Source organism: Myotis nattereri, assembly GCF_964212035.1.
Source record: "Myotis nattereri genome assembly, chromosome: 17".
Classification (NCBI taxonomy): domain Eukaryota; kingdom Metazoa; phylum Chordata; class Mammalia; order Chiroptera; family Vespertilionidae; genus Myotis; species Myotis nattereri.
Window position 1 is genome coordinate 20,773,601 of NC_138092.1, and position 26,147 is coordinate 20,799,747.

General features: G+C 41.8%; 1 protein-coding gene across 2 annotated transcripts in view; it reads right to left on the minus strand.

Annotated features, from left to right (window-relative positions):
* Nucleotides 1-24,434, minus strand: part of CSMD3 (CUB and Sushi multiple domains 3) — an 879,736-nt gene extending 855,302 nt beyond the window's left edge. For both annotated transcript variants that reach the window (XM_081111575.1, XM_081111574.1), the window contains exon 1: nt 23,881-24,434. In XM_081111575.1, coding sequence (XP_080967701.1) covers nt 23,881-24,058 — 178 coding nt within the window. In that variant the 5' untranslated portion in view covers nt 24,059-24,434. The remainder of the gene's footprint in view (nt 1-23,880) is intronic.
* Between the last annotated feature and the right edge of the window lie 1,713 nt (nt 24,435-26,147).

Here is a 26,147-nt window from a genome sequence, read left to right on the forward strand (position 1 = left end):
GCTTCCTCACTCCCAAGCCCCTATGGCCCTTCCACTTCCTCAGCCCATGTCTTCTATGAAATACTTTTACCTCTGTCATTTTATAAATAAACTAGGGGCCCAGTGCACGAAGATTCGTGCACGAGGGTTGGGGGGGGGGGTCCCTCAGCCCGACCTGCACCCTCTCCAATCTGGGAGCCCTCAGGGGAGCCCTCTCTAATCCGGGAGTTTCTGTCTGTCTTTGAAATCCTATGAACGAAATGTCTGAAACCTCCAAACCAGTTTGGTTTGTTGCTCACAGAGTAATAGAGGCATTCTTTTTTTTTTTTTACTTTGCTTCATTGGTGGAGATTTCCTGGAAGTTTTAGGATATCTTCCCTTTAATTTTTCCTAGACACTCTGATTTTACTTATGTCTCTCACCTTTGCTTCCCCTCCATCCCCCACTGCAACAGGAACTTGCTCCAGGCTCACTTTGCTCTGGTGCAGTGGTTCTCAATCTTCTGGCCCTTTAAATACAGTTCCTCATGTTGTGACCCAACCATAAAATTATTTTTGTTGCTACTTCATAACTGTAATGTTTCTACTGCTATGAATGGTAATGTAAATATCTGATATGCAGGATGGTCTTAGGCGACCCCTGTGAAAAGGCCGTTCAACCCCCAAAGGGGTTGTGACCCACAGGTTGAGAACCGCTGGTCTAGGAGATCCGTCTGCCACCAGAACTACGATTCCCAGCATCCCTGGTGCTCCCTGTGCTCTGGGCTTCCGCTTCTGGTCCTGGGGCTGCCATCAGAACTACTATTCCCAGAAGTCCTGGTGCTCCCTGTGCTGGGAGCAACCGAGGGAGCCACGGCCCCCCCAAGCCTCCAGCTCTCCTGCTCTGCTCTCCACCTGGCGCCTGTGCATGCAAATTAACCCACCATCTATGTCGGGTTAATTTGCATATTCACTCCTGATTGGCTGGTGAGCGTAGCGACAGTCAATTTACATGTTACTCTTTTATTATATAGGATGTTTTCTTATAATTGGGTCTTAGCTCTGAATTCTTTCCTAGCCGGAACCCAAGTACTAAGGTTGCTGAACCCAAGGCATTCCCATCCCATGGGTCTAACACCGGGTGCCATTCCCACTGCCTACAACAGTAAGACCTTCCTCATGAACTTTGAAATTAAAGAAATAAATTTGCCAACATTCACTGACATAAGTTGGCTGACCCACAGGGTTAGGAGGCTAAAATAATAAAAGAGGAAACTCAAGAAGTTCTTTTAATTAGGCAATATAGATATAATTCTAAACATCTGGGGCTATATTCTATAATATTTGCATGAGCAAGGACATTTCTGATCAAAGGAGAAATAAAAGCATTGACATAATATTAATATATTAATTACTCATAATTAAGAATAATAAATGCTAATTAAAAGAGCAAAGAAGTATGAACACATTTCCATGTAATGTAGAGAGACTATTTGCAACAAAATTTCAAATGTTTCTAGATGCAGAACTAAAAAGTGATTTATTTCTGAAAAATATTCCTGAATGAGACATTGTGTTACATTATCTAATTTTTTTTAGTTCCTACCCATTTTCATTAAAGCAAGTCATGAAGCTTGACTGCAAAATGAGAGGCACTATAAATCCCCCAAGAGTATATCTTGGCCAGCATCATATACTTATGCCTAGCACAGTTCCTGGCAAATAATAAAAACTTACATATGTATTTTTAAATCAAGTGATGATCACAGAGATAGCAGGAATCTGTATCCTCAGAACATTCCTCATTCTCAGTGGGAATTAATAGATTGGAATACTTTTGTCAGTCTTAATTTTTTTAATATAGATATAGAGATAGAGATAGAGATATATATTGATTGCAGAGAGGAAGAGAGAGGGAGAGATAGAAACATCAATGATGAGAGAGAATCACCGATAGACTACCTCCTGCATGCCCCCACTGAGGAATGAGCTCACAACCCAGGCATGTGCGGGACCCAGAATCAAACCTGGAACCATGAGCTCCTGGTTCATGGGTCTACCACTGGGCCACAGCTGCTGCCTGTGGCAGTCTTAATCTTGATGACATTTAGGTAATTAAAGTTAATTGACCTCCTTTGCATACCAAAGAAAGAAAATCTTTAACCTGAAAGCAGAGGGCCAAATATAGCCCTCCCCATCTCTGGAAAGACTCATCCAGTTCTCCTACTTAAAATATCCATGTTGCTTTGTAACGCACTCCACCATTCTTCACCATTCCCTTGACATTGTTTCTGCAAATACTGACTCTGACTAAACGTGTAACTTGTAGATAAACAGCATGTTTGTATAAGACTTTTAGGAACTAACCTCAGAAGATGCAAACTCCCACCTTTAAGCATTCCAGCTCTGGGAGATTTGCTGACCTTCAACTGTAAAACCAGGATGATGTAAAACCAGGATGACACACACCAAACCATCCCTTGACCAGTGTCATGGTCTTTATCAGAAGAGACTGTGCTGGCCTGCACATAGATAACTTTTTAAACCCTTTATTTTTGTTCTGTTTGCCCTCTCCCTCCTTAGAAAAACTCTGCCAGTGCTGAGATATTAGAGATGGTTGTTGGGACCTGAGTCCACTATCATCTCCTACTGCCTGTTCTTGAATAAACTTCCTCTCCTTCCACCAGCCCTGGTCTCTTGATTACTGGCTTTCAAGTGGCAAGCAACAGAACCTGGGTTTGGTCTCAGTTTCATTTTTTTTTAAATAATATTTTTTTATTTCAGAGAGGGAGAGAGGGATAGAAACATCAATGATGAAAGAGAATCATTGATCAGCTGCCTCCTGCACACCCCCTGCTGGGGATCGAGCCTGAAACCCGAAACCAGAGCATGTTCCCTGACCTGAACGGGAATGGAACCATGACCTCCTGGTTATGGATTGATGCTCAACCACTGAGCCATAGACAAATATGTAAAAAATACATATTTGTATTACATAACTTCACTTTGTTCTTCTTTTATTTATTCTTTGCCTTATATCATCAGCATAGATGCTGATATATTGTCCATATTCTCTGCATGGTAAATAAATTCTCACACACAAATACAGACACTGATAATTGTGGATTTCTAATTACTTGCTTTTGTGTTATATTTTATAATGGGTATTACGTATCCAAATTCTTATTACCAGAGCTCTAGGAAATCCTGTTCTATTCACCCCTCCAATAACCCACATCAGAAGTTCATTAAGGAAACTGGGTATGTGTGTCTACATTTTATCATCACCCATGATCTTCTTAATTCCTTGCAAATTGATTTATGCCTCCACCACTCTACTGAGACAACTCATTAAAAGGTTGTTTATCAATGGCCAAATCCAATGAACCTTCCTAAATTATTTTCCCTTTAATCTTTAATTCTCTCAGTGTTGTACATCTTCCCCTCCTTCTTGTACACCCGTATTTTTCTTTCCTACTAGTGAACCCTCATGGTTCTTTTCCAACTTCCATCAATTGTTCTCTCTCTTTCATTAGGTCATTATCTACTTTCTACTTTTAGAAATGAATGGTCTCCAAGGTTCTATCATTGACATTGTACTCTTTTTATTTTGCATACAAAACACTCCTCAACTCAGGTGCATTCAAAATAATGGCCACACAAGAAGTCTCCCAAATGATGTTTAAAGAGCTTTAGTCCTAACCAGTTTGGCTCAGTGGATAGAGTGGCGGCCTACAGACTGAAGGGTCCCAGGTTTGATTCTAGGCAAGGGCATGTACCTTGGTTGCAGGCACATCCCCAGTAAGGGGTGTGAAGGAGGCAGCTGATCGATGTTTCTCTCTCATCGATGTTTCTAGCTCTCTATTCCTCTCCCTTCCCCTGTGTAAAAAATCAATAAAATATATTTTAAAAAATAAATAAAGAGCTTTGGAATAGAAAAATGGCAGTTGAATAGGCAGAGTTGTTGTGCACCTCGTCCCCAGGCCAGTCTGAAAATACAACTAAATTGGAGAATATTCACCCGGAATTACCAAATGAGGCCCCGCTGAGGAGGAGACTTACAGTAAGGAAGGACAGAAAACACCTGGAGACCTGTAGGAAGGGCGGCGACGTCTCCAGAGGAGCGGGCCCAACCCCAGGGAGGGAGCACTGTGCTACCAGAGAATCTCTTCGCTCAGAACAATAGAAGCCCGGCCCAGGCTGAGCACCAGAGTCAAGTCCAGCAGCGGCAGGTGTTACACCCAACTGTGAACAGGAAAAGCCTCAGAGCTGCTGGCTGCCTGGGAGTCTGGACCTAAGACCCAGCCCAGAAAGGGGGTCCCTGCAAAAGGTGATGTCACGAAAGGGGAACGCGGCTCAGCGCGGTGCTGGTGGGAAGGAAGGTAGCAGTTTCGTTGTTGTTTTGTTTTTGTTTTGAATCTCTAAACCCAGAACACAGGATTTTTCAGTTGCAACTACTCACCTGAGGCTTTGGCGCAGGGAGGTGTGGACTTGAGGTGGGGAGGGAAGCAGAGCAGCGAGACCTGGGGAAGCAGGAGCCAGGAGTCCTGCATTGGGATGCTCGTCTGCTTCCAAACCGGAAAGGCCATTTCTCTGGAGAGGAGCTAGCCCCTCCCAGCAGCCTCAGGGCAGGTGATATAGCCTGCCACGCCCTGCACTTTGAGCTTGACAATTGGAAACAAAGGCAGAGGCCAAGCTTAAGAAAAACTGGCCAGGGCACAACCCATACATTTTTGACTTCTGAAGTCCAAAATCATAATGAGTATGCTGCAGATAAGAAACTCTTGCAGTAGTTAGAATTCAAAAAAAATGTTTTTCCATCATAAAACTGGCCTAATACACTGAAAGGCTCTTGCTCTGAAACTGTCAGTACCATGAATATGTTGCCAATGAGGGATTAGTTCAACAGCTTAATTAATATTCAAATTAATATGATTAATTTGGAAAATGGGTTCAGTATTTCTTTTTTGTCTAGAGTGCTATAATGTCTATATAAGTAAGCAGAGGAATGAATCCTTGGTTTTAGGCTTTTACGTACTTAAGAAGCATTGTGTCCTCATTTTGAAAAAAGCTAGCTCAGCTGATTCAGTCTCACAAACCAAACGACTTACAGAAGTTTGTGGCTTTAAAATTAGAATCCTATAAAACCCCAGAATTCATACATGCAGTGACATATATATTTGTTCATTGAGTTCAAGAAATATCAAAGCTACTTTTCTAATGAGGGTATTGTATTTTTAAAGAAGACAATCCAGTTATTGGATATGGGGCCCAGGTCAGAAAAAGATAAGCAGCACAGAAAACGTGTTGGTGCCACCCAAATCCCAACCTCACCGTTTCCTAATTAAAGTTACTTTGGCCTCCATGTCTCTGGTGGGTGGGGCTTTAGCAGGACATCAGTTGACTCTAGGTATGTCTAGGTATGTGGAGTAGCGGCCACAATGCATGGACGCCATACTTGACAGTCAGCAATCTCATAAGCTGGAATGATTATATACAGCTATGTACAGTACATAATACTTGATAATGATCATGAATGGCTGTTACTAGTTATGTTTACTCTACTAAACTTCTTATCACTATTTTAAAGTGTATTCTTTGTGCTTATTAAATTTTTTTTTGCTATAAAACAGTACGCCATGCTACATCAGCAGCAGCTGCATACATCTTGTGTTGATCACGTCTTTTCATTGCATCATTTTCTCTTGTGCTTGACTTAGTCTCATGCCGTTGTTCACAGTAGCATGCTGTGCAGCTTGTGGCCATGGAGCAATAGGTTATTACACCATAGAGCCTAGGTGTGTAATAGGCTGTACCAGGTAGGTGTGTGTAAGGGCTCTCTATGATGTTGGCACAATGATGAAATCTCCTAATGAGGCATTTCTCAGAACGTCTCTCCATGAATGTATTTATGCATTAAAAAAAAAGAATTAAAAGCTGCTGGACATGCTATTGGTTCTGCTAGTAGCACAATGGTCTCTTTTATCCAGCACCCAGGAATAGATAAAATGGAATGTGTGGATTGATGAGTGAACAAATTGTGGTGTTCTGTTAACTTATACTTAAAGAGAAAATAGTTTTGTTTTGTTTTTGTTAATCCATGCCCGAGGATATTTTTAGAGAGAGTGGAAGGGAAAGGGAGAGACACAGTGAGAGAAATATTGATGTGAGAGAGACACATTGACTGGTTGCCTCACACCTTAGCCCCAACTAGGGGTGGGGATCAAGACTTGATCAGAATCGAACCTGGGACCCTTCAGTCCATAGTCTGATGCTCTATCCACTGAACCAAACTGGCTAGGGGAAATCAATCTTTTTTTTTTTTTTAATTGATTTTTTGCAGAGAGGAAGGGAGAGAGATAGAGAGTTAGAAACATCAATGAGACAGAAACATCGACCAGCTGCCTCCTGCACACCTTCTACTGGGGATGTGCCCGCAACCAAGGTATATGCCCTTGACCGGAATCGAACCTGGGACCCTTCAGTCCTCAGGCCGGCGCTCTATCCACCGAGCTAAACCGGTTTTGGCCAATCTTTTTTTATAAGTAAAACTACACCGTACATTTATTATTTTTACAGGTTGTGTATTTATCATACAACCCCTACTTTTATTGTATGCCAGTGCCACTTTAGGTTTTTTTTTTAAAAGATATTTAGTATGATTTGGCAGATTATTTGAGGCCTCTGAGAATACTAAAAAGTATTTCCATATAATTTCATGGTAATTGTTTCTTCCCTTTATGCCATTTCAGCTTATACTCTCTTTTTGGACAATGGGAGAAACCTGTACATAAATACATAGCATATGTTCAAATGCTTTCGTTCTCCTTTTACTATGTCCTACACATTGTTTTTGTTATTGTGGAATGTGAAGTGTGGTACATAAATTAACTCATCAGAATCTTTTACTTTTTATGGTTTAAATAAATCTTACCACAATTAATTTTCAGTGGATGAAGCAAAGTGATGATCAAATTTAAAAACTGGAAAAAAAGTCCAATGTGGAGCCTACCATTTGAAAATGTCCTGCTTCAGATTTTGTTGGTGGTAGCTGTGCTACAGAAGTGTACAGAATTTTGCTACCTACATGTTATATTTTTGTAAAGCAATTTTTCTGGTTTACATTTTTTCTTCTATTTTAAAATATATTTTTATTGATTTCAGGGAGGAAGGGAGAGGAAGAGAGATAGAAACATCAATGATGAGAGAGAATCATTGATTGGCTGCCTCCCTCCCGCATGCCCCCTACTGGGGATGGAGCGGGAAACCCAGTATCATGTGCCCTAGCTGGGTCTTGAACCATGACCTCCTGGTTTACAGATGGGTGCTCAACCATTGAGCCACACTGGCGAGGATACATGCTATATTTTTTACAGCAATTTTATTCTGCTTGCCAATAGCATTACATTGTAACAGCAGTTTTCACTAAGCAGTCCTATATAAGCTATTAAATTTTTAAAGTAAAAAATTTGGTATTGGGAATTATTGCACCTCTAAAACAAATGTCAGATTCATTCATGCTGTGGAGAACTATTATAATTTTATGTCTACAAACTATGTCGGTTTTGCAAATAATCACTCACATGTTACAGCTACCTGAGCACCGAAAGCTGGTTTTAGGATTCTAAGCCCCCCTGTGCATTTGAAGCAGCAGTAGTGCAATAAAGTTGCTGGAGTATACCACTTTTCTCACTTTCTGCTTCCTTTCCACTTAACCAAAAAGTGAGTAAAAACAGAACATTGATGGCCAAACCCCCTACTAAATATCTAAGCATTTTTCAGCTATGTGATTGGCCTATTGTAAACCATTCAATTGGTAGTGGTCATGTTAATTTTACTAAAAATATTTGCTACAGATTAAATATATCTGAATTCATATGCTGTTGGTTGATTTCTTTATTATTTTCTGAGTCAAGAGATAAGCTAACAATCATTAAATGCCCTGTGTATCAAATCGGAAAAAATGGATGTCTATTGTATCCCCACTCTGAGGAAGACAAGAAGATATTTTTTAAACAATTGTTTCTTTAGAAATATAACTACAATGTGGTAATATAAAAAGCACATTATGGAATGATAAACAGCTTTGGTAATTATAGTAATATAACTGGCTGCCTAGAGACAAAAAGGAAATAAAAAAGGTTATTCGTGAAGCAACTTTAAGTAGATACAGTATATAACAAGCAATAGTGTCTCTCAGAGAAAATCCTGTCAACATCACTTTCATTCCTCCAAAAAGTTCTCATGCCCAATAAAGAAGATTCAAAAAAGGAATATGAAATGCATGTTTAAGTGTTTACAATTGAGGAAAATAATTTGCAAAGTAAAATTTTTAACAACAGAAAGGAACAATTTGGTGAGTCAAATAGTCACATAGAGGTACAAAGTTTTCAAAATGCATGGGATTTTTAAATATCTGCCCCCAACTTCCACAAGTTAAATATAATAAATGAAGACATAGAATAAAAAAAAAAAAAACAATGAGAAAATAATGGTTGAAAAGAATCTTCTGACTTGAAAGATAATGTCAATAGAGATGATAAGATATGTCAATAGGATAATGTCAAGAGACCATTATTCAAGTCTCTCTTATTCTTTCAAATCTACCATTTTGACCAGAGTAAGAAAATAGGAACTTAGCAAAAGCTAATTATTAAAGTGAAAATGTCAAGAGATAAGGAACCTAAGCCTAAAAGAAACAAGGCACTTAGGGTCATCTGGCCAACAGGATGTAACTGGTATTAGAATCCACATTCTAGTCTGTCAGATTAGAGATTGAGGATAATCATAATCAATGTTTCCAACTTAATTTTCTTTATGATGTACTGAGTATTATTTGAAAATATGTGCTAAGGGGGTCTCACAATGAACAGTTATTTTTGATGCCAGGGTAATTTATCAGGGCTCATGTTTCTTTGGGCTCTTAATCTGATTGTAATGGAGGTAGTGATATTTTGACTAAGGAACTTTATACAGATCCTCAAGTAAAAGAAACTGCATTAAATATTCAAAAGTGAAAGTAGCAAAGGTAATTCATACTTTGACATGTTGAGTAGATAAAATTTTTATGTATTCTTTTATTTCCTACAAATTATTGGATATCACTAGCCACTATTGAAAGAGCTGGAAACATTTGAAGTTTATACAACTACAAGATTTGGGCAATATATATTGATTTTTCTGAATGCAGGTTGGACTTAAATTAAATTAATGAATTCAATTAACTTTAATCCAATTCAATTCTCCTAATATTTAATGAGTGCTTACACTGTTTATAAGGTACTAAGTTAGGTATAGAGATCCCATGCTAGGTGATTTACGATCTTTGACAAACTCTCTTTTACTCAGTAGAGTTATGAATTAAGGAAACATGTTTCATTTCTTTTACATTTTTAAGAAATAAATTCATAGAAAGTTTTCCATAAAGTCTGGGCTGTTGAAAATAAGGAAAAATATAAGTAAGCATGAAGTAAGGCCTTATACATAAATTATAATTATGACTTTCTATTTTAATTTGTAAAAAATATATAATATTAGGTAGCATTAAATACAATATCTAACTATTATATATATATATATATGTACATATGCATATAAATGTATATATGCGCATATATGTTGTTACATATCTGTAACTTACTAAAGAATTCAACAAAGTATGTCCAAACACTGACATGAGGCCTGTCCCTCTGATAACATAACCCGTCTGACTTGTCTGAATTCTCCTGCTTCTATAGCCTTCCCTTCATCTTGCAGCATATGAAATAAATTGTTCTATGTTCATAAATACTCACTCCAGAAAAGAAATAACCGTGTACATGTGAACCAATTAAGAAGTCATCTCAATCTCCGGAATTTTCCCCTCAAAGTCAATTAAATCCTTTTCAATTGGGTAAAAAGAGCAGAGGCTTTGAGGCGGGCACGCCGGATTTGAACTCCGTTTTCTGCACTTGCCAATTTCCTCCTTCTACGTTGTTTCCTCAAGTTTAAAAGGAGTTAAGTCTATCTGTCATGCCAAGTTGAGACGCCTAAACGAGAGGCTCTCACACTCCACGGCAGTGGTCAGGGACAATCAGTTTCCTTCCCTGCCATGAAGATGATGAAAGAAGAAAAGATTCTGAAGTAGAAATGCCTAATGAGATATCTTACTGGGGAAAATGTTTTCACAAGTGCTTTAAGGAAAAATGAAACATCATAAAAGTTGAAGTAAAAATGTAGGAGACAGAATTCATAAATTGTGAATATTTGTGCTTAAATATACAATTAATGAATCTGCATGTGCTTATTGGGCATTGTGTTTATTCGCTATCAACAAGATTTTGTCAACTGCATTTAATTTTGGAATTTAAAGTACTTGAAGAGTGTGTAACAGAGTTGCCTCTTTTATCCAAACACCTTTCCTAGAACTAGCTGAGTAGGCAAACATCACCATCTATGACCCCTTCTAATTTTCACCAAGGCTGGCTATATATCTTAACAGGTGACTTCTGTGAGATTCTCTTATGTATTAACAACAAACAAGACAGCTTGAGAACCTCTCCACTTCATTATAAGCAAGGAGTCCTTGTTATAACACTGTCTTTATATATGAAGTGTCAGTAATACTTTGAATAGAATAGAGAGTTGGAAGTTGAGAAGAAAAGATGAAAGGAATGGAAAGGCAGTGCAGGGTTGGTTATTTGTTTGTGTAAGGAGCTCTGTGAAAAGTAAAGGGACCACTTTTTTTGTTATGGCAAAGAAAGGAAGAAACTTAGACATTGGTTTTGAAATGTTGATGAAAACAAGTCAGCATATCCTGCAGATTTGTCTCCCATGCATTAGTTTGGGGTTTCAATAGGAGGAGCTAATCCTATGTATTGTGGAAAGTGTTGGAAATTCACCACGATGCACGTGGAAATTTCTTCCTTTAGTTTTACTAAGTAGAACAACCCAAAGCTTATATCTCAGGCTTCTGAATTTACCTTTTCACCCTGCTGAAGTAATCAAAACAGAGAAGATAGCAATTTACATAGATAATAGATATGTTTGGTTTTGATCTTATATTAATAAGTCAAGATTTTGAGACTTAGAAATTGAAAAATCTTTCAATATCGGTTGCATGGATAAACACCAAATCTGGTTTCTTACATATTACATTATCATTAGATAATGAAGAAGCTTTATGGAATGTGAAAGGAACTAAGGGAGGGGTCCTCAAATTTTTTAAACAGGGGGCCAGTTCACTGTCCCTCAGACCATTGGAGGGCCGGGCTATAGTTTTAAAAAAAAACTATGAACAAATTCCCGTGCACACTGCACATATCTTATTTGGAAGTAAAAACACAAAATGGAAACATTTTGTATTTGCATGTGGCCCACGGGCCGTAGTTTGAGGACCCCAGGTAAGGAGATGGAAATTATGATGTAGGGTATTGGTGCAAACATTAAAATAATATGTATCATCAAAGCAATCAATGTGGGGGAAATGAAATAAATATAAAATCCTAGATCAAATTTGGTGAATATCCTAATCTTGTAAAGATAGATTATTCTATTTGACTCCTATGTATCAAAATTGGTATTAATCATTGCCAGTATTTCATCCTTTAGCCATTCATAAATTCTTCTATTTCTCTTTATATTACAGATTTTAAAAAAGCAAAATGAAATATAATCTACTTATTTAAGTCTTCAATAAAGACAAAAATAAGGAATAGAAGATTATAACAGAAACTGTTATATTTTATATTTACTTATTTATTTGGCCCTTTGCATATATTGACCTTGATAAGTTAGCTCAAGGCTCATTTCATATGAGTCACCAAGAGAAGGGGCAGAATTTTAAATTTTAATCTGAAAGCATTAGCAAGCTAAGTGAGGAGTTCTGAAGCAAAACCTAACATGGAAAAATAAAACGGGTAAGAAGCACAATTTGCTGATCACAAGCTATTATATAACTGTACAAGCACTGTTACAAAAATACATGTGGGATCATCATTAATACTGGATAAACTAGTTAATATCAGTTGGCTGAACAGATGGGAGTCAATAAACATTTTAATGGAAAATTACAAGGGAAATTACATTAGATTAAACCAGAAAATGATGCATTTCATTGCAAAGTTTCAAACAATGTCTGTAGAATGTTAACACTTACCTATGATAGATAATGATATACTATATAAGATATGTAAATAAAGGTGGTATATCACTGATATTTCATGATAAAAGAATTCCATTGAAGAACTAAACAATTTTACTATAAGCAATTGCTTTGGTATTATGTTCGCCTACTTCAAAATAAAGCCTATGTCTTCTTTTAGGGTAGTGAATAGGTATACTCTTTTTTTTTAATTGATTTTTTTCTTTTTTAGAAAGAGAGGAAGGGGAAGGGAGAGAGAGAGACATCTGTGTGAGAGTAAAACATCAACAGGCTGCCTCCTGAACACCCCCTACTGGGGACAGAACCTGCAACCTGGCCTAACAGGGAATTGAACCCTACCACCCTTAGGTGTATGGGACCACACTTAACCAACGAGCCACAGAGGGTCAGGGCCCTGATTTCCCAAGTCTAGGCAAGGGTTTCCCATACATACTGGTCCTTAATGAATGATTGATAGCTGAATGAATATGTTGATGAGTTCCAGAACTGATCAAATAAGTCGCTATTTCTCTTTGTAGTCATAAAATCTACTGACCACTGCATCTTTCATAGCTCCTAACTTAAAATGTGTCAAAGCTACAGTATTCAATTCAAGATAATACTATTGTAATAAAAGACATAATAACCAAACTTGACTTTAACCAAAAGAAAATGATAGAAACAATTGAGATTATATTTACTAGCACAAGATATAACCTAGCATCTCTAACATCTTCCAATTTCTTTTGAGACCTCAAGAATTTTGCTTTTGAAAGAATTGCATAACTAGAAAGAAGTCCTTATAAAATGGGGAGATTTCAATAATAGATACAATAACAGGTACACATAGGTAGTAAACTTCAAATTCTTGAGCAATGGCTGATTTCTAAGGACTTACACATTGGTGATACTTAAAAATTAAGTTCAAAATGTCATTTCTGATTTTCATCTGTAATATGTTAATGAATACTGCCAAGCTAACACAGAAATTAAAGATTTCTTAGCACTTTGCTAGAGAATTGATTTTAAGAGTTACTATTTGACCTCTTTTATAAAGATTTAACAGATGAAAAGGCACTCAAGTCTTAGTAGGATTTATAGATGAAAGTTTTTTTTTTTTTTAAAATCATGAGCAGAGAGCATTGAACATGAATGAAATACAAGCAATCATGGGCCTGTCAGCATTTCTATTGCAAACTTCATTTAAGAGAGTTTATCATCTTTTTCATCTTTAGAAGTTATGGAGCTGGAAATTGGCACACAAATTAGCAGCCTGGATGCAAATTTGTTTACAGGAAAATTTGAATCAGTTCAGCTGTTTTGATTTAGACATTAGTCAAAAAACCTTAACTCGGGTTTTCTCTATATATGTGAACACTGACTAAATAGTTCGTCTAGACTGCATAGCTCAGTCCATTGGAGCACAAAGCCAATAAATCCAGTGTATCCTGTGTTTCATCTCCAGGAGATTCAGTTGTGTTTGTTCTGCCTGTTCTCCTAACTTTGATCTGTTATCTTGCAAATGCAGCTTTTAGCAACACAGAGCTCAATGTGATATAGAACATGCAGGCAGATCAGCATAAATTCACTACCAACATTTGGGGGAAATTCAAATTATATGTCCAATAACAGATTCAGAAGAGTCATTTTTGTATCCAAAAATATAATTTAAAGACCGAAAGCCAAGTCATTTCTAACAATTGCAAATTACCTGAAATTAACAGTATCTTGTTATGCTTTAATAGAATAAAAGAGTAGACTCATATTCACTTCTCTATATTAAAATGCTCATAATAAAATACAGCTTAAACTTACATTTTTTAAAGTATCCACTCAGTTCTTAAACCTCAGGTACCCATTATGTGGTGTTATAAGAGAAAATAAAATTAACATTTTTTCAGAATTTCAAATCAGAGAACCCTCATAGGGTAAACAAACAAACAAAAAAAATAAAAGATATGCCCCTACAGAAAAACTAAAATAGATATTTGAGAAATTAGAATAATATAAAATAATAACACAGCTGATAATTTTATTAAGTAACTATGAAACAAACAGTTAATGGGAATGTGAACAAGCTTAAAAAATGTATTTTAGTTAGCAATCCGCTTCCCTTCCCATCACCAATATCATCAAAGCAAAATGTCAAGTCAACTTCTGATTTAAAATTTCAATGAACTCAAGTGAATTATTTAAAAATAGAGTCAATATTAAAATAAAGAACTTGGCTGACAATCAATTCTCAACATTACAAAACTTCTGGAATCATAATTAGAGGAAATAGACTTGGAGACAGATTGTAGAGGTACCTTTATCTCTGACTTTTGCCAACCATAGAGAAATCTACATCTAGCTGTTGTAAGATGCAAAACTACTTAACAAAATAAGGATGTCCCATTTAAAAAAAAAAAAAGTGTTCAATGCAACAAGTATGCACTACAAACATTGTATATAAGGGTATTATTAGGATATATCAGCTTTTAAATTTTTAATGTAGGTAAAAATAACATCTCTAAAATATACACCAACAAAAAATATTTTTTTAATAATGCAAGAAAAAGGCTAGTTTATGTTGGGGGTGTCTGAAGTTCAGAAAGGGCAAAGTATAGCACTTTTGTTACATATGAAAATACATTTTATCACATTCACAAGGAAATGTAATCTATTCAATAGATGTATTTTTATAGGTGATAATATACATTTCAATGCTCCCATTTAATTTTTAGGTTAATCTTTACATTGTATATTAAGTTTCTCATTTACATGGGTGTATGTGTGTCTCCTAACACAATTGCTTCGGGAAATACTGTTTTACCGTAAGTCTGGTTAAGATTTTGGTGTAAGCACAGTGTGCTTTCATTTCAAGAAGCTTTGCTCCCATCAACCCATTAGGAACAATTAAGGAGGCTCATAAGGCAGCATCCAATAAAGAGAAATGTGCCCTGTGCAGGAAAGGTAAAGACGGGTTTGCACCCTAGCTTGGGAAGTCACTTCATTTCTCTTACCTGCTTCCTCTTTGTGTGAAGATAAGCAGCTACACCTGTACATTTTACCAAGGTGTACTTACGGAATGAAGTAGACTGTACTGATGGAACTTGGATATGAATATTTTAAAGTATCTTCCCTTGGCCCTCAAATAAATCTAATGTGCATTTCCTGACTATTTGACACTAGTCTAGGTAGTAAAAATAGGTTTTCAGAGTTTTCCCATCCTTAAAATTCTACAAAATCAAATGGAAGATTAAGGTACCAAAAGGAACAAATTTATTTTATAAGGATCATAATACAACTCATAAACAATTTTTATGCCCATACATTATTTTATATGTGAAGTCCATAAATTCATCTGCATTCATAAATTGTTCATTTTACTCAAGACACTGGGTTGGAATCTAAGAGTTATAGTTGAATTGTTTTTTGCACTTATAAATTTCCTTTCAAAATGGTATCCAATCATATTTTTAAATGTAATTTTTTTAAATTCCTACAATCACTTTAAAATATATAATCATAACTATTCCCTTAAAATCGACTAACATAAAGCAAAGACAGGAAGAAGACTTTCATAATCTTGACCATTACAAACTCAGCTTTTAAGAGATCACTCATTATTTTTTCAATCACATTTTGAACATTTAAACTCCTCAAATTTACTAGCATTCATTATTTTGGATATTTTACTCCCATATCTTAAAGAAAGTTAAAAAGATATCTCCCATATCAATAAAATTAAAGATAACCCCTTAATATCATTGCTTGTTTTTTGTGCTATTAATATTTACATAATGTGCTATTTTTCCTACGGTATAGTTTTGAATTACAGCATTTTCTTATATAGACCATGTCAGAGAAATATGCACATGAGAAAGCAGGTGAGAGAGAATGAATAAATTTGATGTTAATAAGACTTAAACATAATGAAAATGCAGAAAAAAATTAAGAACAAATTTTCTAGATTTAAAAGCCTTTAAATACTAAATTGGTCCAGATTATAAGAAAAAATAAATAAGAATTTCATTCTAAATACTATCCCTCAAAGTTCTCTGAGACATAAAAAGCTGTCAATACACTGATTTTATTTTTATAGACATATTTTATGAAATAGATTATTAAAATATAATTATTTATTTTATATACATATCATATATTTTAGAAACTGTTTTTCATAACATAATTATTTCTTTTTTTCTTCTACAAAACAGGTGGTTAACATTTTCAAAATTTTACCACACAACATATAATCACTAATTGATATGTGGTACTTAAATATTAACTGTTGTGATTTTCTTCATTGGTGCCATCTGAGCAAGCTCTGTAGCAAAACTGATAAGGCATAGTACAAAGAGAGTTGAACATGAACTTGAATGTCAATGATCTAGTCTCAATTCTGGAGCTAATGATCTTTGTAACCTAGTAAAAATCACTTATCCTTCCTAGGCATGTGCATTTATTGTATTAAAATATTGGCATGGAACTAGCTGATATTTAAGAATCCTCCCAGCACTGTAAACACCATGATCTGTGACAAGATGAATAACACAAGTTCATGTAATTGCATTAATTGAGCAATATTAAAAGTAAATCAATATTGAAATGTAACAGATGAAATGAGCCCAGGATCAGGGGTAACATTTTGAAGCTATGGGTCTGGCCTTGATTCATAGAGCCAGCACCTGAAGTAACGGAGTAACGGTGATAAGTAGACATTTCAGAGTGTTTCTCAAATGGATAACAGCCTGGGAACTTAGCCAAAGTGCAATAATAGCTAGTGAGAAGATGCTGCATTTTTTATTTACTGCTATGGAAAAGTTAAGGCTGCTTGTGTGAGGGATAAAGTGTGTGAGAGTTCATACTGGCTTTGCACATGGACATGTATTTTGATAATACTGACGATTGCTAGTGTTAGGCACTATATATGTTACCTCTAGAACAGCCGTGGGCAAACTATGGCCCGCGGGCTGGATCCGACCCATTTGAAATGAATAAAACTAAAAAAAAAAAAAAAAAAAAAAGACCGTACCCTTTTATGTAGTGATGTTTACTTTGAATTTATATTAGTTCACACAAACACTCCATCCTTGCTTTTGTTCCGGCCCTCCGGTCCAGTTTAAGAACCCATTGTGGCCCTCGAGTCAAAAAGTTTGCCCACCCCTGCTCTAGAATCTCCTTATGGTCCTACTGATATTTTAAACTTTTTAAAAATAGATAACGAAAATGAAGCTAAGGAAGTTGAGTTGCTAGTAAAATTATTTGACATCAGGGTCATGGTGCCTCCAGAGTTTCCACTTTACCCCAGTGATCCACAAATTTTAGAGTGCATCAGAAATACCTGGATGACTAAATAAAAATAGCAATGTCAGTGCCGAACTATCAGGGCATCTGGTTCAATAGACCTGTGGTGGGGATCTGAGAGTTCATAGTTTTAACATGTCCCCAGAGGGTGCTACCTGTTCAGGAACATTTAGAAAATTATCATAGAGCAACCACTTAAGAGCCAGTAGAATAATATTGTGAGATCTAATGCCACATGATGGTCATTGATCTTCCTGTTAACCAATTACAAGGTATGTGATGATGCATATGGTAACGGTCTACATTTAGACTTTTTTAGAGGAGATTTCAAACTGGGTTTTGGGCAACAAGCCATCATTATGTAGAAAATATTAATCCTTATGAATTCTCAACAGGCACCAAGAAATAGTTTAACAAGGGGCCTGATGGCATGACACGTTTCATGGCTGCAAGATGGGAGGATTGAGAGAAAGTCGACCATCAGTACTAAGACCAGGAATACTGGAAGACATTCAGTAAATTGACTTTTTTTTTTTTAAAGTGATAATCCCGATGAGAATGGGAGTCTCATAAGGGTCTAATTCTGAAGAAATCTTGAAGACATGGGGATTGATCTCCCTGGACAGAACCATGAATCACCCACCCACTCACTTTGAGAGAAAAGATGAATTTGCCAAGAATAGTGTCTATGGATGAGACAGACCTCATCCAAAATCCCAATCAGAACTGCCATTGTATCCTGAAATTATAAACCCCTTTAAATTACGAGTAAAAGGAATGGGAGAAAGAATAGAAACAGGAGTTATGTTTTAATGCATACATAGATGAAATTGCCTTTCATTTTATTTGTATCTCACACATCTTTCATAATCTCTTCCTTTGTAAGCACTGTACTTCTAATCTCCCAAACATTGGAATTCAAAATACAAGATGGCATATTTTCTCAAATAGTCACGTTCCCTAAAGTAATAGGTTCCTTGCCAGACATATGGTTGGGTGCCTCCAGCAGTGGTTCTCAACCTTCCTAATGCCGCAACCCTTTCATACAGTTCCTCATGTTGTGGTGACCCCCAACCATAGAATTATTTTCGTTGCTACTTCATAACTGTAATTTTGCTACTGTTATGAATCGTAATGTAAATATCTGATATGCAGAGTGTATTTTCATTGTTCGCGACCCACAGGTTGAGAACCAATGAATACAATCATTGAAAGTATTTAATATCCTGAAGTGTTTTCTAGGGACCCTGATGGATACATAACGTCACCTCTTGGGACACAGGGAGAAGTGTAGTTGGAGCCTAAGGAACTGAAGTTTAGTCTGTTTTACTTATTGCTATTTGAGATGGTAGAAAGCATTTAATATCAGTGTTTGTTTCCACATACGTACAAGGCATTATTAATGTCGTACTTCTCTTACCACTTTCTTTTCCCAGATCTCACTTTTAATAGAGTTTTACTTACACTATATTTAGAACAGTGTAGATACCATTAGCTACTGCTTCATTGTATTATTCCATTGTTTCTGTAGACACCAAATTGTGTGTTCAGGGAAAAGACATGTATACCCCAAATATACTTAGCTACCCCACAAATAGTAACTGTGATGAATACCATGAACAGTTACAGCTCCTGCAACTGAGTGGATGCTCCTGGAGTACTTAATATAGTGAGTAATTACACCCCCTTTCTCCTTGAAGGATCTCCAAGGAGCTGGTATCAGATTTGCAAGAGACTAAAATGTGCTCCTTAATTATTTCTGCTCACACTTTTGCTACATGGGTGTGTGTGTGTGTGTGTGTGTGTGTGTGTGTGTGTGTGTGTGAGCTCGCGCCCTCCCCAAACCATTAACACCAGAAGATTCGGGGGAAATATGTCGCTGCAAAAAAAATGACATTTCAGAACAATTTCAACCAGGTAACTGTCCAGGGCAAGTTCCACTCAGAATCCTGGGAACTGTGCAAGCCTTTTCAGGGCGGTAAGGTGGGTTGGCTTAGCTACTTGGCAGTGCCCAGCCTCCCCGAAGGCGCGGTGCTCAGCTCTGGGAGCAGGGACTCCGCCTGATGCCCGCGTGCGTCTCCCTTCCTTGGGCGTGCTGCTTCCTTACTCTTCTGCAATGCGCTGCAACCCCCCCCCCACCCCCCGCACCCCCGCTCTCGGCCGGCGGCGCCGGGGGTGACCCTGCGCGGTTCCAGTTCCCCTGTCCTCTCCCGGGTCCCACTGAGCCACTGCGGGGCGGGAACCCCGGGCCGGGCTCCCCTGCTGGCGTTTCAGCGAAGGAGCTGGGGTGAGGGTGCGGGCGATCAGAGAGGATCAGCAACCCCATGACTGGTCCCCCAGGAGGCTTTCCAACCCCCAGTGCCTGTTGGAGTGGAAGCTGGGAGAGGGCAGCACTGTGGTCAGCTTGGGGAGAGGGCGCCTTCCTGGGCGCCTCGGTCAGATGTGTGGCAGCAGTGGCGCAGCTCCCCGACCATGAGTCTGGGGAACATCAACGCACTGTTACCTACCACCCGTTTTCTCCTCGGACTCCCCCCCCCCCCACCCCCCGCATTCTCGAGGCCTCCCAAAGGCCCCTCCGTGTCCATCCACGTGGACCTTCCCCTCCGAGCAACACACACACACACACACACACACACACACACACACACGAATGCAGGCACGCGTCACGATCCAAGTCAGGCACTCGGGTTCAACCTTCGAGGTCCTAGGAAATTTCGGGGAGCCTGGCCTTCTAAAAGAAATCCACTAACACTCCCAGAGGAAATCGATGGAAGGGAGAAACCCCGGGCCAAACCCCGGGCCGGACAGGGACGCCGGACTCCAACGCAAAGGCCATCTCCCAGGAGTCCCGGTCTTGCAAACCCCCAGGGAAAGGTTCTGTGGGTGACGATGGCCTGGCGGTGGGTGGTCTTTTGTTTGCTGTGATTGTTTGGCAAAGACGTTAACCCACCCGACCCCTCTTTGAAAAGCTAATTTTCTGATCTGTCCGGTCAGACTCTAAGTCTCGAGGGCGGGGAGTGAGGGGGTCAGCCCTGAGATCGCAGGGTGGGGGCCCCCCCTAGGTTGGGCGAAAGGGGAGGCAGCTCTTCCACCAGACGGACACCTGAGACAAGACCCTTTCCAGCAGTGATTCTCTCGGGGAGTGGGGGTGAGCCCCAGTCTTGCAGGAGAGCCTTGTGGTGGGAGTGAGACCTCCTCGGAGTTATAAGGCCCCCCGGCAACGTGGATCCTTCTGGAAGTCCAGGGTCCCCAGAGAAACCCCAGAAGCACGCCCTGGCTCCCACTGGCTGTGGACCAAGCAAGGTCAGTGTGTTCTGTACCTTCGGTGCACTGGGCTCTCGGGAGAAGGCGTGTGGGAAAGCCCCCCACGCGTGTCTGTTTACGTGGGCGGGACTTTTCAGCACGACTTGGAGATGCACAGTTTCTCTCTGAGCGAGACCTGGGCAGACACGCTGCAGCTGCATGCTGCGTTTCACAAACCTCGGACTGCCTGGGTTTGTGCTCGTGTGTGTCCGTGGGAAACAAGCAAGCCTCATTTCTAAGCAGCCCCTGCCCTGCGCCCCCCACCCACACGCACACCCCCCTCCAGCTTGCTGTCCTGCAAATTTAGATGATGACCGTGGAGATGAAACACCCAGAGAAGGCCGGCTCTCTCTCCAGCCCCACTCTGGAGGTTCAGGCCTACTACCCAGGGCCACCGTGTCTTCTATTCCGAAGCGATGCCTCCCACGGAGCCCCTTTGTCTCTGCTGCTGCAGGCAGAGGTGAAAAGGTGGCGGGTGCGAGTGCAGGACACAAGGTGGAAATCTCCAGGCGGAGCTGCGCGCTTGGAAAACGGCGCCCCCTGAACTTCTGCGCCCTGGAGCCAGCGTGGGTGAGACCTGCAAAGCCTTCCCAACGGCGCCCCTTCTGAGCTTTCCCGTGGGCCCGGGAGTCCAGAAGAAACCCCGTGGAAGACAAAAGCGGGCGCAGGCATGAGGGGAGACAGCATGCGTGCCATTTTAGCAGGGCCATTTTGGGGAAAGCCTGGAGACTCAGGTGAAATGGACAGGAGATGGGGAGAGAGGGAAGGAGGAGCAGCAGCCACTGGCAGCATTGGCACCACCAGCCCTGAGGGCGCAGGTCTAGAGCATGCCGCCTCCAGGTTGGTTTCTCAGAATCTGAGGGCAGCCTTCCAAGTTGTAAAGTAGAGGAGACGCCTTCCAAGTGGCAGATAAGTGACAATAAAGGACCTCACTACCCTTACACACGTTTTTCAAACGGTCCGGAGAACCTTGGTGCTGGGCCCCGACCAAAGCAGAGTGTGACACACGACTTTCTCCCCATGCCCCCCAAACTGAAATACCCTTAGTGGCGACCCATTGGCTTAACGCAAAGTTGTCAGGAGAGGAGAGGGGGTCCCGTTTCCGGTGCCATTGGAAGCAAAGGCGGGCTCCCTCCCTTCCCACGGGCGCGCCTGATCGGGCAAATGCGGTCGGTGCGGGCAGCTGGGCAGGGATTGCAGGCGGCGAGGCTCGGGGTTCGTCGGGCGGGCGTGCTCTCTCTACATCGGAGACCCCCTCTCCCTACCTGCCCCCGGAATGGGTTTTGGCTCAACAGGTATCACTGGAAAACTCGCGCTTAACCCCGGGTCACCCTCTGGCAGGAGCCTCCCCTCCCCCGCCCCCCCCAACACACACACACACACACACACACACACACACACACACACACACATTTTTCCTGCGCGGCGCCGTTGCTGGCTCCCTGCGCCTCCCCCACGTCGGTCGCGCGTCTAGCAGGCAGCCCCAGGGCCATCCATTAACCAAGGACTCCCAGTGGCAGGCGAACTAAGCACACATGTGAGGCTCCTCGCACTTGGAGCCGGCGACGCAACCCCCGCGCAAGCCACCGAGACGCTTTCTGTGCTCCCGCCAGGGTAGTTACGCAGCTCAGAACACACCGCGGGGCTTCGAGCTGCGCTGAGGTTCCAGGGGCTGGGGGTAGGGGTGGGGGCGGCGGGAATCGAGCTTGGAGGAGCAGGTTGATTGCAGGGCTGTTGCTGCCAGAGAGACCAGGGCGACTTCTTGGCATTTCGAGATGTACATTAAAATTCGAGACAGGCCACCACCCATCATGGGTCCTAATAGAGGGAGAGGGAACCCCTCCACCCAAAACATGAATTATCATTTCCACGGAATGCAAATGGGCTGCCTTCTGTGGGGGGACAGCCAGCTGCAAGCTGGACAATAAACTGTTTCATAGGGACTCGGCGGATTGCGGTTCGGAGCGGCGCTCGCTCCTCCACAAAGGAAGAAGCGGCCAGTTTGTGTTGACAGCCTCGGCGCGCCTGGGCCAAGACACCCCCGCCCCCTCCACCCCCGACACGCACACACCACCTCCCCGTGACACACAGACGCCCAGGGTTTGAAACTAGCTTCACTGAAAGCGAGATCCATCGTGTCTATTAGAGCTGACATGAGTATAGGGGGAGGTGATTGTTCAAAAATGATGGCATGAGTCACAAACACCTCCTGAGTATTCTTGGCAGCAATTAATGGGTAGCAGGGTGCAGGGTAAGTTGTGGAATAGAGCTGGGGGGTCTATTTTCTCCCCCCGAGGACAGTTCTCCTTCCAATGATCCTGACCGCCCCCCTTGCCTTCCTGTTTAAGAATAAATTGTACATCCCACCCACCACCTCCCCTTGTCTGTGCATGTGACACTCACTCTACCTGTCTGAACGCTGAGACTTGCTGGGGATCTTCTTTTTGGTCGTCAGCTAATGACTTTCCTCCTACCTTCATTCACCCTCAAAGGGTGGATCTTTATACTTCAAGGTGTCTCAGACGGTTTTCTAAAGCCTCATTTTAAGCCAAACCTCTACCACAGGACCCAAGGAAGCTCCCCTACCATGTACCAATGGATAAGAACCAACATAGCATTTGTTCACATATACATGAAGATATTTATGTAGGTGTGTGTGTGTGTGTGGGGGGGTGCTTGGAAGACCCCTGTGCCCTAATGCATTTAAAACCACCACATTCCTAGCATGTCGGTAACTTTCCTACTGGAAAGGGTTAAAAAAGGCATTTCCAGGAGTGTCTTTAATATAAATATTCCAACCCAGGCATCAAACCCGACTGGTTTGACTAGAAATCAAGGTAACCCCCACACCACCCAGAAAAGTCTTGCAGAGGAATCCTGCCTGGACCTCCACTAGTTAGAGAGGCTGTAAGAACCAACTCACGTATTCGTTTGAGCATACTGCAAGAATATTTATTGAGCACAGGCTCAATCACTGCATTGAACGCCAAATCTGGCAAGCAAAATGCATTTCCTATCCGAGGTGGGGGGAAGTAAGAGCTCTGAATCAACTCCTTCTTCAGGATCATTACGATTATTTTATCGGTGCAAATTACAAAGTAACCTACCAGCCTCTCTCTGGTGACGAGTCAGCTCACCTCCATCCAAAAGCAGACGGGACCCCCACCCCATCCCCCTCACCCCCCCCCCAAAAAAAAGCAGACCTACCTTTCACACAAGACACCGTCAATAAAAAGACGAGGTTCCAAAACGTAAATCCACTTTTCATCCCCATTTTCTTCATCAGGATGAAGTCCAGGCGGCCACATTTAGCGCATCTTCTCTTGCCAGGCTCCAGGGGGTTGGATTCCTTTGCTCGGCTCTCTCCTTTGCGGCTCCCTTTCATATTCTCCGCGAGCTCCCGATTCCTGCTCCTCAGCCGGCGCAGTGGAGTTGTTGCTGTTGTTGGTGCGCGGTCACAGCTCGGAGTGAATGGTGTTTCTGGGATACCACAGCAACCTTGAGGAGGACTCAACCATCTCTCCAACGGGGGCACAGAGTCTCCGTACTCTGGATTCTGTCTTTTCTTGCGCGTTTTTTTTCCCCTCCACCGAAACCTACCTCAATTCTAGCTCCTTGTAGGAACCACCAGACACCACTAGTGAGCCTCTTAAAGCCCAGCTCCGCTCTCCGACAAACTCCCCACAATATTTGAAATTCAGGGGCTTGTGTGTGTGTGTGTTTTTTTCTTCTTCTTCCTCCCCCGAATAGATCAATTCTGCCTGTAAAAGCAGCCCAGGAAATATGATGTTAGTGAGCTCGCCATGGCAGCCGGCGACTACAGAAGCATGCTAAAGGAATATTTTAATCGGAGGGTCGGTATTGCTTTTGGGGAAACCGTGATGAGAAGGCATCGGGCTCCACCGATGCCCACGCGTTACCATGGGACATGTGTTACTACTGTAGTTGCAGCATAATTCAGGCAGGCGCCTCACATGTGTTATCCTGTGATTTAATGGGAAAGGGAGGGCACAGAGCAGGATTTATTTGCACACCGGCATTTACATATGCAAATGCTTACGCGTAAACCGGGAACCGGATTTTCATGATTCGGTCAACCGATTTCACCGGAGACCAGGCCGGGGCTGGGGTGGGGAGGGGTAGGGTGGGGAGTCAGAGTCATTTCCCCCAAATAGTTCGCCCTTTCCTCGTCCCTACTGCCTCTCCCGCTGACGTGTGCCGGCGTTAAAACTACTTTTTCTGGGATAGCTATCTAGGACGGAACCCATTTGTCTGAATTCTGAATCGGTCCCAAATATGTAAATGGAGGGTTTCTTTCAAAACGGGAAATGCATGTATCTATGTATACGCCTGGACTTGGCAGCCCCACACACGCCGCAAGGGTTAAGACCGTACAAGGGAAGAGTTCTCGCGCCATCTACTGGCCACGCTTAACTCGCCGGCTTCTCTCTACCGTCTCCAAGGCACCCCTTTCCCTCATCCCCTGGCCTGTGAGAGCTGTGTCCCGAGCCGCGCTGCTTTGTTGGGCTGTCATTTTCCTAATTTTTTTTCCCCCCAGCTGTCCTAGATCTTGCCACCACCAAGTTCCTTAGACCAAGCGCCTGACTGGTGATCGGGGATCTGACCCCATCTCAGCAGAGGGGAGGGCGGCAGGGCTGGTTCTGGAATAGATAGATCATTGTGGGGGCTTCTGGCTCCATCCGCATGCTGGAGGCCGTCAGGGGGATCGGCATCGATCTGCCGGACTTCCTGCGAGCACTGTCCGATTTGAGTTTGCAGCTCCCCACACCGCCCACGATGGCTCCCGTCCCGCACACCGCACGAGCGCCCGGGCCAGCTCGGGTCCCTGGGCTCCCGGGTGGGGCTGCGGGCCCAGGGGAACCAGGCGGTTGCGTCGGAAGGGAGTCCGGCTCTGGGAAGTGGGCGCCCTGCGAGCGAGCCGCCTGTAAGGCGTGCGCGGTGAGTGGGTTCGAGCTGCAGCATAGGAGGGATTCTGAGCTCTCCGGGTACGTGGCATTTTGTGATTCTCCCAGGGAGTGCGTGTGTGTGTGTGTGTGTGTGTGTGTGTGTGTGTACGTGCGCGCTTTGTGCTGTAGTGAAGGGTAAGAGATCGTGTTTATGCAAGATGATGGAAGGTGTGATTTTCTATATGCGTGGGTGTTTTCCCAAGTGTGTGTGTGTGTGCGCAGTACATATGTGTGTGCATTCGGGTATGTTCTCGTGTGTGTGTGTGTGTGTGTGTGTGTGTGTGAAGGATTTCTCTCCTGGGGAGGGAGCCTTACCTAGAGGTAAAAGCTGCAGGCGCCCGCTGACCTCATTAGACACGGAGAGGCGCCTTCAGGGCGTGTGGCAGAGAAGAGCTCCTTCCCAACAGGGCTCCCCACCCTAGGTCGCATATGCAGATTTCTAAGGGGAGTGGGCCGCAGGGTTGGGACTAAATGGTGATCTGGGAGCATCAACCCTGCAAACGTCAG